This window comes from Oryctolagus cuniculus, chromosome X (genome assembly GCF_051225735.1).
Source record: "Oryctolagus cuniculus isolate XC-2025 breed Fujian yellow rabbit chromosome X, ASM5122573v1, whole genome shotgun sequence".
NCBI classification, from domain to species: Eukaryota; Metazoa; Chordata; class Mammalia; order Lagomorpha; family Leporidae; genus Oryctolagus; species Oryctolagus cuniculus.
Window position 1 is genome coordinate 112,257,600 of NC_142888.1, and position 14,193 is coordinate 112,271,792.

Below are 14,193 nucleotides of genomic sequence, written 5' to 3' on the forward strand. Positions count from 1 at the left end.
AGAATAACTGTGTGTTAATTAAACAGTTCAACCAATGGTATTAAGTAGAACAAAAAAAATACTACCACCATGGAAGTCCGTTTGGAGATTCCTCAGAAATCTGAATATAACCCTACCATACAACCCAGCCATCCCATTCCTTGGAATTTACCCAAAGGAAATTATATTGGCAAATAAAAGAGCTGTCTGCACCTCAATGTTTATTGCAGCTCAATTCACAATAGCTAAGACCTGGGATCAACCTAAATGCCCATCAACAGTAGACTGGATAAAGAAATTAGGGGATATGTACTATATAGAATACTATACAGCAGTAAAAAAAAATGAAATCCGCTCATTTGTAACAAAATGGAGGAATCTGGAAAACATGCTGAGTGAATTGAGTGAATTAAGTCAGTCCCAAAGGGACAAATACCGTCTGTTCTCCCTGACTTGTGAGAATTAATAGTGCACCTAAAATGAAAGCTGTAGAAGAGAAATTGACACCTTCAGAAACAATGACTTGAATAGCCCTTGTCTTGACTATCGAGGAACAGTTTTTTATTGTTATTTTTTCTCTTATCTTTCTTTTCTCTTCTTCTTACTGTATGTCGAACTCTGCATAACATAGTTAACCATATGTGTATAAAGTCATTTGAAAATAGATCCCAGTAAAAAATAAGAGGAGAAATAAGAAAGGGAGGAGAATGTTTATAACTGTAAAGCTGTGTAGTTCTGCCTAGAGGCCTACGGACTTACTTCTAAGGGTATAGTTTAAAAACTTGTCATGGGACTCCAATCCAATTACAATTGGTGGCAAAAACACCATCTTCAATGTTAAAATTATCATATTAAGTGTTAAAGTGAACATACAGACAGGATTAAGTGTTAAAGAGATCATATAAATAACATCAAATGCCTAGTAGTCATAGACAAAATTAAAATGGAGGGAATGTCCAACATGGGAAGCAGTCCACACAGCAGACTCCTAAATGATAATCACTTTAAGTACACTCTGACATCAGAATAACCCTTAAGGCTTCCTGAAAGCCCTGTGAGAGCATTTCAGGCATAGAAAGCCAAGATACTGAGGGGGAAAGCGAGAGGGAGATGGACGTTGAGAGAACGAGGAGGAAGGAGAGAAAATGGCGTCCACGGATTACAGTACCTACAGCCAAGCTGCAGCCCAGCAGGGCTACAGTGCTTACACCGCCCAGCCGACTCAAGGATATGCACAGACCAGCCAGGCATATGGGCAACAAAGCTATGGAACCTATGGACAGCCCACTGATGTCAGCTATAGCCAGGCTCAGACCACTGCGACCTATGGGCAGACAGCCTATGCAACTTCCTACGGACAGCCTCCCACTGGTTATACTACTCCAACTGCCCCCCAGGCATACAGCCAGCCTGTCCAGGGGTATGGCACTGGTGCTTACGATACCACCACTGCTACAGTCACCACCACCCAGGCCTCCTATGCAGCTCAGTCTGCATATGGCACTCAGCCTGCTTACCCAGCCTATGGGCAGCAGCCCACAGCCACTGCACCTGCAAGACCACAGGATGGTAACAAGCCAGCAGAGACTAGTCAACCCCAGTCTAGCACTGGGGGTTACAACCAGCCCAGCCTAGGATATGGACAGAGTAACTACAGTTATCCCCAGGTACCTGGGAGCTACCCCATGCAGCCAGTCACCGCACCACCATCCTATCCTCCTACCAGCTACTCCTCTTCCCAGCCGACTAGTTACGATCAGAGCAGTTACTCTCAGCAGAACACCTACGGGCAGCCGAGCAGCTATGGACAGCAGAGTAGCTATGGTCAACAAAGCAGCTATGGGCAGCAGCCTCCCACTAGTTACCCCCCCCAAACTGGATCCTACAGCCAGGCTCCAAGTCAATATAGCCAACAGAGCAGCAGCTACGGGCAGCAGAGTTCATTCCGACAGGACCACCCCAGTAGCATGGGTGTTTATGGGCAGGAGTCTGGAGGATTTTCCGGACCAGGAGAGAACCGGAGCATGAGTGGCCCTGATAACCGGGGCAGGGGAAGAGGGGGATTTGATCGTGGAGGCATGAGCAGAGGTGGGCGGGGAGGAGGACGCGGTGGAATGGGCAGCGCTGGAGAGCGAGGTGGCTTCAATAAGCCTGGTGGACCCATGGATGAAGGACCAGATCTTGATCTAGGCCCACCTGTAGATCTGGATGAAGACTCTGACAACAGTGCGATTTATGTGCAAGGATTAAATGATAATGTGACTGTGGATGATCTGGCAGACTTCTTTAAGCAGTGTGGGGTTGTTAAGATGAACAAGAGAACTGGGCAACCCATGATCCATGTATACCTGGACAAGGAGACAGGAAAGCCCAAAGGTGATGCCACAGTGTCCTATGAAGACCCACCAACCGCCAAGGCTGCTGTGGAATGGTTTGATGGGAAAGATTTTCAAGGGAGCAAACTGAAAGTGTCTCTGGCCCGGAAGAAGCCTCCAATGAACAGCATGCGGGGTGGCATGCCGCCCCGGGAGGGCCGAGGGATGCCGCCGCCCCTCCGCGGAGGTCCAGGTGGCCCCGGAGGTCCTGGTGGGCCCATGGGTCGCATGGGAGGCCATGGAGGAGACCGAGGCGGCTTCCCCCCGAGAGGGCCCCGGGGTTCCCAAGGGAACCCTTCTGGAGGAGGGAACGCCCAGCACCGAGCTGGAGACTGGCAATGTCCCAACCCGGGCTGTGGAAACCAGAACTTTGCCTGGAGAACAGAATGCAACCAGTGTAAGGCCCCGAAGCCCGAGGGCTTCCTGCCACCACCCTTCCTGCCCCCGGGTGGCGATCGTGGCAGAGGCGGCCCTGGTGGCATGAGGGGTGGAAGAGGTGGCCTCATGGACCGCGGTGGGCCCGGTGGAATGTTCAGAGGGGGCCGTGGTGGAGACAGAGGTGGCTTCCGTGGTGGCCGGGGCATGGACCGAGGTGGCTTTGGAGGAGGAAGACGAGGTGGCCCAGGGGGTCCACCTGGACCTATGATGGAACAGATGGGAGGAAGAAGAGGTGGCCGTGGAGGACCTGGAAAAATGGATAAAGGGGAGCACCGCCAGGAGCGCAGAGACCGGCCCTACTAGACGCTGACGCCCGCAGAGCCGCATTGACTACCAGATTTATTTTTTAAACCAGAAAATGTTTTAAATTTATAATTCCATATTTATAATGTTGGCCACAACATTATGATTATTCCTTGTCTGTACTTTAGTATTTTTCACCATTTGTGAAGAAACATTAAACAAGTTAAATGGTAAAAAAAAAAAAAAAAAAAAGAAAGCCAAGATACTGTGGCAAAAAATATCCTACATGAAGGATCTCTGTAGGTGAGACCCCAGTGGAAAGAGAGACCCATCAAAGAAGGATGTACTTTTTTTCTGAAGGGAGGAGAGAATTTCCACTTTGCCTATGGTCTTGTCCAAATTTGATGCAGTCTGTGGTCATGGAGGGCTTCCATAGCCTTGGCAGGTCATGGCAAGAGTCTTGGGTGATGACTGACGTCATAAATAAGAATGCTAATTGCTAAATGAACAGCAGGAGTCACTGTGCACTTACTCCCCATGTAGGAGCTCTGTCCTTAATGAGTTGTACTATGGGGGTTGACTGCAAAACTTGTTCTCAAACTGTACTTTATATGTTGTGTGTGTGGGTGAGTGCAAACTGTTGAAATCTTTACCTAGCACCGAGTTGGTTCTTTGTATATGAAGTTAAACTAAAAATGAATCATAGTGAAGAATGGGGTGGGAGAGGGAGTGGGAAGTAGGATGGGAGTGGGGATGGGAGGGCGGGTATGGGGGAAAGAATCACTGTATTCCTAAAATTGTACTTATGAAATATGCATTCATTAAATAAAAGCTTAAATTTTTTTTAAAAATCAATTACAAAGGTCAACCAGGTTTGAATAGGCATACACAGTGTATTTTCTTTTTTTGAAGCCTTTTATTTACTGAGTATAAATTTCATAAGTACATCTTTAGGAATATAGTGTTTCTTCCCACCATACCTGCCTTTTTCACATCCTCCTCCCTCTCTCCTCTCAAAAAAGGATAAAAATATTATAGAATATTATGCACACACTCCAAGTGCTCCCAAGAAGAGGACTTCTATTATGAAAGCATAAACCACAGAAAAGTACCATGTTTGAGGAGTAATAGCTGCTCAGTGAGGTAGAAGGATGATTTTACTTTTCACTCTATATACTTCTGGACTTTGAATTATTTACCTATGATTTTCTGTGTATATAAAACTATTCACATTTAAAGAAAGCTGATATTAAACATTCAACTGGCAAGTGCTATTTTAATAATAATAATAATATATTATGCCCCAATCATTTAAAAATGTTTCAGTAATATCTACAAGATTAACTATATCGATAATTATTTTAACTTATCCTTTAAAAAGTTTATTTCAAAAGCCTAAAGGAATTGTAACAGTAAAATATATAATGATAAAGGAACACAAATATAAACAGTTTGGGAAATACACTTAGGAAACATGCAGACCCTGGTAGGAGAAATGTACCAAACAATTCAAAAGCATACAAGCGGGCCGGTGCTGTGGCTCACTTGACTAATACTCCACCTGCGGTGCCAGCACCCCGGGTTCTAGTCCCGGTTGGGGCACCGGATTCTGTCCCGGTTGCTCCTCTTCCAGTCCAGCTCTCTGCTGTGGGCCCGGGAACGCAGTGGAGGATGGCCCAGGTCCTTGGGCCCTGCACCCGCATGGGAGACCTGGAGGAAGCACCTGGCTCCTGGCTTCGGATTTGCGCAGCGTGCCGGCCGCAGCGGCCATTTGGATGGTGAACTAACGGAAAAGGAAGACCTTTCTCTCTGTCTCTCTCTCACTGTCTAACTCTGCCTGTCAAGTTATCATGGTGTTATTTCTCCCTAAGTTAAGTGTTTTAAAATCAAAGCCATTCCAATTTTAAAAAAGAAAATGGGTGTTGCCATTGATGGTGGGGGGGGGCTAAATACAGTTGTTTAAAAAATGACATCATGATGACAGCCAGTAGAAATGGACAAGGAATTTCCAAAGACGTTGCACCTGATTACCAGGATCACAAACACTGAATATATGTTATAATGTTTCAGTGATCCAAATCTTTGATTATAAGTTCAGGACAAGATAACACAACCCAATGAGTATGGCGTGATGTCCCAAGTGTTCCAAATAACTATGGGGACGTAGTGTATAATAAAAAGGGACACTTCAACTTAGTACAGGAGACATGGACTACTGCATTAAAAGGATAGGGCCAGCAAGACAAAAATGAACAAAACAAAAATCTGTATTCTCTCAGGGGCTACATCTAAATCAATTCCAGGCAGGTAGTATATTTAGATGTAAACAAATAAATAACTTTGAGAGGAAAACATAAGCAATACCTTTGTAAATTTTGAAGCACATGGGCCTTTGTAAGGATTCTTATTGAACCCAAAAGCCATATGGATAAGATGGACACATTTGTAGTACTGAAAACATTAAACTCCATGAAACACAATTGAAATACAGTCTTGGGGGACTAGCGCTGTGGCTTCAAGGGTAAAGCTACTGCCTGCAGTGCTGGCATCCCATATGGGAGCCTGTTCGAGTCCCGGTGGCTCCACTTCCCATCCAGCTCCTTGCTATGGCCTGGGAAAGCAGTAGAGGATGGCTCAAGTTCTTGGGCCCGTGCACTCGTGTGGGAGACCTGAAGAAGCTCCTGGCTCCTGGCTCTAGATCTGCACAGCTCCGGTCATTGTGGCCAATCAGGGAGTGAACCAGCAGATGGAAGACCTCTCTCTCTCTGCCTTTCCTTCTCTCTCTGTGTAACTCTGACTTTCAAATAAATAAATATCTGGAAGATATTATCTGGAAATATCTGGAAAATGTTCATTCCATAAATTTCCTAACAAACCTCTAATATCTCTAATATATAAATAGCTCTAATAGCCCTCTTAAATAAATAGCTCTAGAAATGAAAGCTATTCCATTCTCACTGACACATTGAAAAGTGCAAATATAATTATGAGACCCCTGTTTACTGTTCAGATTGCCAGAGAGTCCAAAGATTGACAACGCTTTTCATTTGTGCCAGGCAGTCTCACAGTCTGCTACTGAGAGTGCCAATTAGTATAATATAGCTGAACCATCATTTTATTATACCAATTAATGTGGCAAATATATAGACTTAAGTGATAGCTGTGAATCTCTGTAACTTCACTAAAAATACCATCAATTTATGCTTATTTTAAAACTGGAGAACCTCATAGAAGATTAATTATACCTCAATAATGATTTTTAAAAAATTATTAACAAATGCAGAAATCTATTACTTAGGTAAAAAAGAAAGCTGCAAGGTAGTACTGACTGAAATAATTGTAATTGTTACTCAAAATTTTAAATGCTAAAGAATTGATGTACACTTTTGAAAAGAAACTGCTACAAAAATAAGAACAAATGTCCCATACAATTCAGACTTCCAATTGCATTCAACAAATACTATACCAGGAAAGCTCAGAGAGAGTGAAAATAGAAGCTAGTTTGAAAGCATCTCCAGAAATAAAGATGATCTCTAAATTCATACCACTCTTATGTTGACGGCTTAATATACCTGAGCTGCCTCATCTTCTTCCAAAGAAGGAGCAACATTTTGGTCATTGCTCAGAGGCATACGGCCAGACACATCAGTGATGAAGAAGGCAGACTCATCAATGAAGCCAAAATCACCCCAGGAAATTCCTATTGCTCCATGTGCAGCTGGCAGATTGGTGTCATCTATGAGACAGGCAAACAAAAGCTTTCATCAATTACTCACAAAGCAAACACACATTACAAATAAGCCCCATAGAGGAAGCTGTGGGAAGCAATTATCTAAAAGTAGAAATAAAGTGGGTTAGATTTGAGATGCAGATGACAGTGCCAGTAGAGCACAGTGGGGAAGGGTACAGGTTTGTGCAGGCAGAGTGCTTACACTGAAGTGCTTGTACCACTATTTTTTTTTTTTTGTAGAGCACAGTGGCTCAAGGTTCAAGCCAGTGTAGCTGCAGGGTTAACGGCACTGGCTCTAGAGCCAGACTGCATGGCTTTGAATCACAGCTGTCATGTGCGTAACTGTGGGCACAGACTTGTTAGTCTCTCTGAATTTGTTTTCATCTGTAAAACCAGGATATTAACAACATTTACGCTATAGGGCTATTATAAATATTAACATATGTAAACTGCCTAGAACTATGAGTGTCTCCCACAGATTACAGGTAAATATTAGTTGTATCTACCTGAAGAGAGTCTTTCAGCATTGATTACCACTGTATGGTTTCATCATTATCAACATAGGCAGCAGTATAACGTGGAAATGCTTAAATATCTCAGCTGATAAACACCACAGAGATCTGGGGAGTTAAGTCACACACTCAAATGTGCATCAGACTCACTTGGATTTATTAAAGTGTTCAGAATAAGCAGAGACCGTAACCCACAGTTTGGGATCTGAACCCAGTGTGTCAGCTTGCAAAGCCTACACTGTGAAACACAGCGCCTTAGGTAACTCCATTAAAGACAGACAAACTGGTAGAACAAGTGAGAGAAATATGAACTCTCATAGATTTTTCATCGGAAACCATGAAATTCAGAAAAAAATGAGACAAAGATAAAATTATCAGCTGAAACCATAAATTACAAGAAGGTACAGGGGACAACTGCCACTCAGGTATATGAAAACATGTGAGACATCAATGATTCTTCCACGTGTCGCTGTAGACAAAAATATGTATAAGCTCTGCAGTGGGCTCTGCAGTGACAGATTTCAGATAACAGCTAAGGAACAGCCCTCTGTGGCAAACTTTGCTGACTCAGCCACCTCTCCTGGAGGTTTCAGCTCTGCTGGCAGAGAAGTAACAGGGACATGCCAGCACCAGAAAGACAAGGCCTTGCTGAGAAAATGCTGCTGACCAATGGAGACTCTCTTCGGCACTTCCTCCTGAAGGCACGAGAATTTCCTCTAGTGAATGCAAGTGCCTGCACAGGTGGGAGAGTATAGGCAGCAAAGGGCCGAGGTGTCAGAGTGTGGGTGTGAATCTGATGGACACATCCTCTTCCCTGGCTGTGTCTCTCTGACTCGGCTGTAAAACTGACAAGGTAATCCTAGGACTTCCATCTTTGGAGGTTTGTATTCATGACCTGCTTGCGTTGAGTGTCTTTGCCCAGTGCAGGGCCCATCCAAGGGCTCATCCCAAACAGAATTCATTACTTCAGAATTCAATTCAGAGCAGGGACGTGATCCACCCAGCAAACTGTTTCACATCTGATTGGACTTCCACCAACAATATTCAGCCCTTCTAAAGTACCCAAAGGGCATGCGTTCAATGCTAGACTCAGGGAGATGTTTAGGATGCAAAATGGGAACAAAATAAACTAGATGTAGTCCCTGTCCTCTTAAGAGCAACAGATATGTGGGTCCTTCAAAAAAGTTCATGGTTGGGGCTGGCACTGTGGTGTAATGGGTAAAGCCGCTGCCTGCATTGCCGAAGTTCCACATGGGTGCTGTTTCTTGTCCTGACTGCTCCACTTCCTATCCAGCTCTCTGCTATGTCCTGGGAAAGCAGTAGAAGATGGTGCAAGTCCTTGGGCCCCTGCACCCATGTGGGAGACCCTGCAGAAGCTCCTGGCTCCTGACTTCGGATCAGCACATCTCTGGCTGTTGTGGCCATTTGGGGAGTGACCAGCAGATAGAAGATTTCTCCCCCTCTGCCTCTGCCTCTTTGTAACTCTGCCTTTCAAATAAATGAATAAATCTTTTAAAGAAAGTTCATGATTAAACATGCTTATTTGGGTACAAACTATTTTGAAATCACATATACGAGTGTGTTACTCATCCACACAGTTTCAAACAAATGCCAAAGTGGGCAAAAATAATGAAATTTAAGGGGCTGGCATTTTACACCTATTGGGATGCCCTCATCCCATACTGGAGTGCCAATTCAGTCACAGCTATATCCTGCTTATGGGCCTATGATGCAGCAGAGAACAAGTCTAGCACTTGGGTCCCTGCCACCCACCCACATGAGAGACCCGGATAGAGTTCCTCCTTTTTGGCTTAAGGCTGGCCCTGCACCATCTGTGGCATCCAATTGAGGAGGCAACCAATGGATGGATGATCCATTTTTCCCTCTCTTGCTGTTACTATACTTTTCTTTCTTTTTTTAAAAGATTGATTTATTTATTTGAAAGGCAGAGTTACAGAGAGGCAGAGGCAGACGTGGGGGTGGGGAGAGACAAAGAGACAGAGAGAGAGAGAGACAGAGAGGTCTTCCATCCGCTGGTTCACTCCCCAGATGGCTGCAATGGCTGGTGCTGGGCCAATCCGAAGCCAGGAGCTTCTTCCGGATCTCCCATGTGGGTGCTGGCCCCTACTATAGTTTTCAAATAATGAAATAAAGAAATCACTAAAAAACAATGAAATCTGCCTTCAAAAGGGAAGATCCTCGACTAAGGACATATAAAGAGAAATGTGTCACACAATCACTGAGGATGTACGCAAGATAATTCCCACAATTTGTGGAGGAAATCAAGAGGGAAACGCACCCCCAGGACCGTCATTCGTCAGAAGAGCTCAGGACTGGGGCAGATAGTAGTCTGGGACACAGACGCTCAGGGTACTGAGGTCGCCCCACCCCCACCCCATACCAAGATGGCGACTGCCTGGGCCCGCCGAGCTCCTCAACGCCCCTGAAAACCCTGAGCCAACAGTATGGAGCGCCACTATGGACAAGGCCCTTGTTGGGAGGAAAAAGGAACTATACCTTCCGGGACTCTTATAGGGTGCATATTCTGTGCCTCTTCATCTTCGTTCGCCTCTAAGACAAGACTCTCTGCAATAAGCCGGAACATGGTCCCTCCGTCACACAGCCTAGGCACTGCTTTACAGCAGACACAAGACTGTTTCGATAAAGATTCTGCCTCCTGGGCGCTGTTGTCGGGGCTTTCTTGCGCGCTGAGTCCACCACGCAGCCAGCGGTGGCGTAGTACACGCTGGGCATGCACAGTTGGGCGGGACTTCCTGGCTCTTCCCGCCACAGGGGAGCACAGAAATGCGACTGCCAACCGGAAGTGGATTTCACTCGGATCCCTCTTGTACTTGGTAGGGTGGAGGTTATCCTGTGTGGTATTCTTCCGGGAGTGCCTGGGAGGTGAAGCGGCAACCAGCTGAGAATGGAAGCAGGCTCCTTTTACAGGAATTTGGAGTCGGTTGTTTGTCTCACGTAGATGAGGAATTGGGACTCAGACAGTGAGGATGTGCAAAAGTGAAAGTTTTATTGAGAGAGATTTTTGCTACCCACGAGGGGTACACATGAGAGGGGGCCATCAATGTTTGGGTTTTGGGAGCTCATATAGGGAATGCATATCAGTTGATCAATTCTTCAACACAGTTTCAATACCAGGAATCTCCTTTTTTTTTCCTGTTTCTCGGAGGTACTCATGGTTATGAAGGTACCTGGCGGACCTCTTGAGAAATGTAACAGTTGAGAACATGCTGTTTTGTGGCGTGCTCTGGTCTGGCAGCAGAACCTAGTTTCTTATAAGGATACAGAATCCTTTGTGTTCCCAAACTACCAATTTTTCATTTTCTTAGGGCAATGTTTTTTTGTGTGTGTAATCAGCCAATGGCAGCGTTCATACAAACACCCAGTTCCTTATTCCTGCAGGGGCTTTTTTCTTAAAAAAAAAAAAAAAAAAAAAAAAAAAAAAAAAAAAAAACCTTTTATTTAGTGAGTATAAATTTCATGAGTACATCTTTAGAAATACTTCTTTATTCTTCCCACCACATCAGCCCCCTCACCCCCAATCCCTCCTCACTTCCTCCTCCCTCTCCTATTCCCAGACCCACTTTTCCATTAAGATTCATCTTTAGGGGATGGTGCTGTGGTATAGCGGATAAAGCTGCTGCCTGCAGTGCCGGCATCCCATATGGGCACCGGTTTGAGTCCCAGCTGCTCCACTTCCCATCTAGCTCTATGCTACTGCCTGGGAAAGCAGTAGAATATGGCCCAAGTCCTTGGGCCCTTGCACCTGTATGGGAGACCCGGAGGAAAATCCTGGCTCCTGGCTTCAGATCAGTGCAGCTCCATTTTAAAATTAACTTTATACACAGAAGACCAACTCTATATTGAGTAAAGATTTCATCTAGTTGCACACACACACACATACTAAATATAAAAAACTATTTGAGAACAAGTTTTACAGTTGAATCTCATAGTACAACTCTTAGGACAGAGGTTCTGCATGGAGAGTAAGTTCACAGGGACTCCTGCTGTTAATTTAACAATTAACACTCTTAAGTATGACATCAGTGATCACCCAAGGCTCTTGCCATGAGATACTCAGGCTATGGAAGCCTTTTGATACCATACTCTCTGTCAGTATTTAGGCAAAGCCAAAGGCAAAGTGGAAATTCTATCCTCATTTCAGAGAAAGGTATGTCTTTCTTTGATGGAGGGGCCTTTTCTTACTGCCTGTTAGCCTTCTAACTCCTCAAACTCCCAGGTTAGAGATTCCACTCCTCATGGACTCAAGGTCATTTTCTCCTTCCTTGGCTCTGGGTACCCTACCCCTTCTTCCATTTCCATAGTCCTGTCTGCACTCTTAGTAACGGATTCCTGTTCAGAATGCACAGATACAGCAGAAAAACGGAACTTTCACACCCATTTGGGTCTCCTAATACAGCCTGGGCTCAGCTCTTCTTGGGAGGTGAGGCAGACTGTGGCTTTAGAGCAGAGCACCCATTGTGATCCAGGGACATAGTTTCCAGTGTAGGTCATCAAATTGACCTGGAGTGAGCGTGGCTAGATGAACAGCAGGGTGAGATGATGTAGTACCATGCAGGGCATTGGGATGGTATCACTGTTGTTTTCTACAAAGGCTTTGGTTATGGGGAAGCAGACACAAGGGAGTCCAGTGTGCCCCACGCCTGTGAATCACTTAAGAGTCAGGGCATCCACTTGTCAAAGCCCATCAATAGGTAATAATTTAGTGGCTATTAATAGTCCACTGTGACCTTGGCTGGTGGGCTCCCTGTGGCCTTGGGATCTGAGACCAAGCCCTGAAACCAGAATCCCTGCCCCCTTTTCTCCTCAGCACCTGCCTTCCATTGCAGACAGCTGCCTAGATCCTGGACTTTTCTACACCCAGATTCTCCACCCACAGTGCCCTGCTTTGCCCACACAAACCCACTTTCTGGCACAACCTAGGTTTCTCTTCAGGGTGCCCTGCTGGGCCAAGCATTCTGGGACACTAGGAGGTGACTTATAGTAAAGTGAGGGGACACATTTATCCATCCAGGGTCCCACTTTCTGAAGTGCAGCCTCTGCAGCCTCACTCTCCTGCCTCCAATACTCTTGTCATGGATGTCTTCCCAGTCTCAGGAGATTCCAACTTCTCAGTTCTTTTGGAAGACTGGGGGGCAGAGTCTGGTCTTCAGTACTACTCATTTGGACCACCCTCACCACGCACTGCCCATGACCCTGTCAGATCCATCACTCAGAAACTTCACTGTCCCTGGTTTCCAGGGAATGTGTGAGCCTCATCAGCCACCAGGTCCCTTAAAAACCACCAGATCCCTTAAAAGCTCCAAGTCTGATACAATTACATCAGCTATATTTGCCTCTATCTTTTGTTACATGTGTTTTTGGTATCATCTCTAAGAAATCACTGTGTACTCCAAAGTCACAGAAAGTTACTCCTGTGTATTACAAAGCAAAGACTTTTAAAATTTTCTTATTTTCATCCATTTTGACTTAGTTTTGTGGTTGGCATGAGACATAAGTCCACTTTATTCTTTTTTTTAATTATTTTTTCCCTACTGAGAAACTTTTTATTTAAGGAATACAGACTTCCTTCCTTTCCTTTTTTTCTTTTTAAAGGAATACAAATTTCATAAGTACAACTTTAGGAATATAGTGATTTTCCCCACCATTCCCGCCCTCCCACCCACACTCCCACCCCTCCTCCTCCCTCTCCCCTTCCCAGTCCCATTCTCAATTAAGATTCATTTTCAATTAACTTTGTACACAGGAGACTAACTCTATACAAAGTAAATATTTCAACAATTTGCACACACACACAAAACACACATACACACACATACACAAACCCTGTTTGAGAACTTGTTTTATAACTCTCAATAAAACTCATTGAGAACAGAGATCCTGCATGAGAGTTACTGCAGTGACTCCTGTTGTTAATTTAATAATTAACACTCTTACTTATGACGTCAGTGACCGCCCAAGGCTCTTGAAATGAACTGCCTAGGCTATGGAAGCCTTTTGAATCCACAATCTCCGTCATTATTTAGATAAGGCTATAAGCAAAGTGGAAGTTCTCTCCTCCCTTCAGAGAAAAGTGTCTCATTCTTTGATGGCCACTTCTTTTCACTGGGGTCTCACTCACAGAGATCCTTCATGTAGAACATCTTTTGTCACAATGTCCTGGCTTTTCATGTCTGAAATACTCTCACAGGCCTTTCAGCCAGAGCAGGAAGCCTTAAGGACTGATTGTGATGTCGGAGTGTTACTTAAAGCAATTGTCATTCTATGTGGACTCCCATGTTGGACATTCTCTTCCTTTTAAATATATTATTACTGCTAGGCACTTTATCCTGTTTGAATGATCACTTTAACACTTAATCCTATCTATATGTTCAATTTAACACTTAATCTGGTCACTTTAACATTAAGATGGCATTTGTACCACCAATTTTAATGGAATTTGGAGTCCAATGACAAGTTTTTAACCTGTACCCTTAGAAATAAGTCTGTAGGAATGTATGTAGAACTATGCAGTTTTACAATTACAAACTTCCTCCTCCTCTTATTCCCACTCTTATTTTTTACTGAGATCTATTTTCAATTGACTTTATACACATATGATTAACTCTATGTTAAATAAAGAATTCAACAAATAGTATGAAGAAAAAAAGACAGAAAAAAATACAAAGAAAACAAACTGTTCCTTGATAGTCAAGACAAGGGCAGCTCATGTAATCCTTTCTCAAAGTGTCAATTTCACTACTACAGATTTTGTTTTAGGTGCTCTATTATTTCTTTTTTTTTTTTTTTTTGACAGGGAGAGTGGACAGTGAGAGAGAGAGACAGAGAGAAAGGTCTTCCTTCCATTGGTTCACTCCCCAAATGGCCACTGCAGCCA

The 14,193-nt window shown here is 44.3% G+C and overlaps 1 protein-coding gene and 1 pseudogene across 2 annotated transcripts in view; one reads left to right on the plus strand and one right to left on the minus strand.

The window, feature by feature from the left end:
* The window catches only part of LOC103351977 (cancer/testis antigen 55), a 29,336-nt gene extending 19,044 nt beyond the window's left edge, over positions 1 to 10,292 (minus strand). Inside the window, exons 1-2 of the mRNA XM_017349945.4 lie at positions 9,795 to 10,292; positions 6,608 to 6,771 (exon numbers count right to left, since the gene is read on the minus strand). Of these exons, the coding sequence (XP_017205434.2) occupies positions 6,608 to 6,771; positions 9,795 to 9,882 (252 nt within the window). The 5' untranslated portion in view covers positions 9,883 to 10,292. The remainder of the gene's footprint in view (positions 1 to 6,607; positions 6,772 to 9,794) is intronic.
* Positions 1,047 to 3,291, plus strand: LOC100355330 (RNA-binding protein EWS pseudogene; annotated as a pseudogene). Its single transcript, XR_016228081.1, has one exon. The product of XR_016228081.1 is annotated as an RNA-binding protein EWS pseudogene (transcript).
* Positions 10,293 to 14,193: the final 3,901 nt, after the last annotated feature.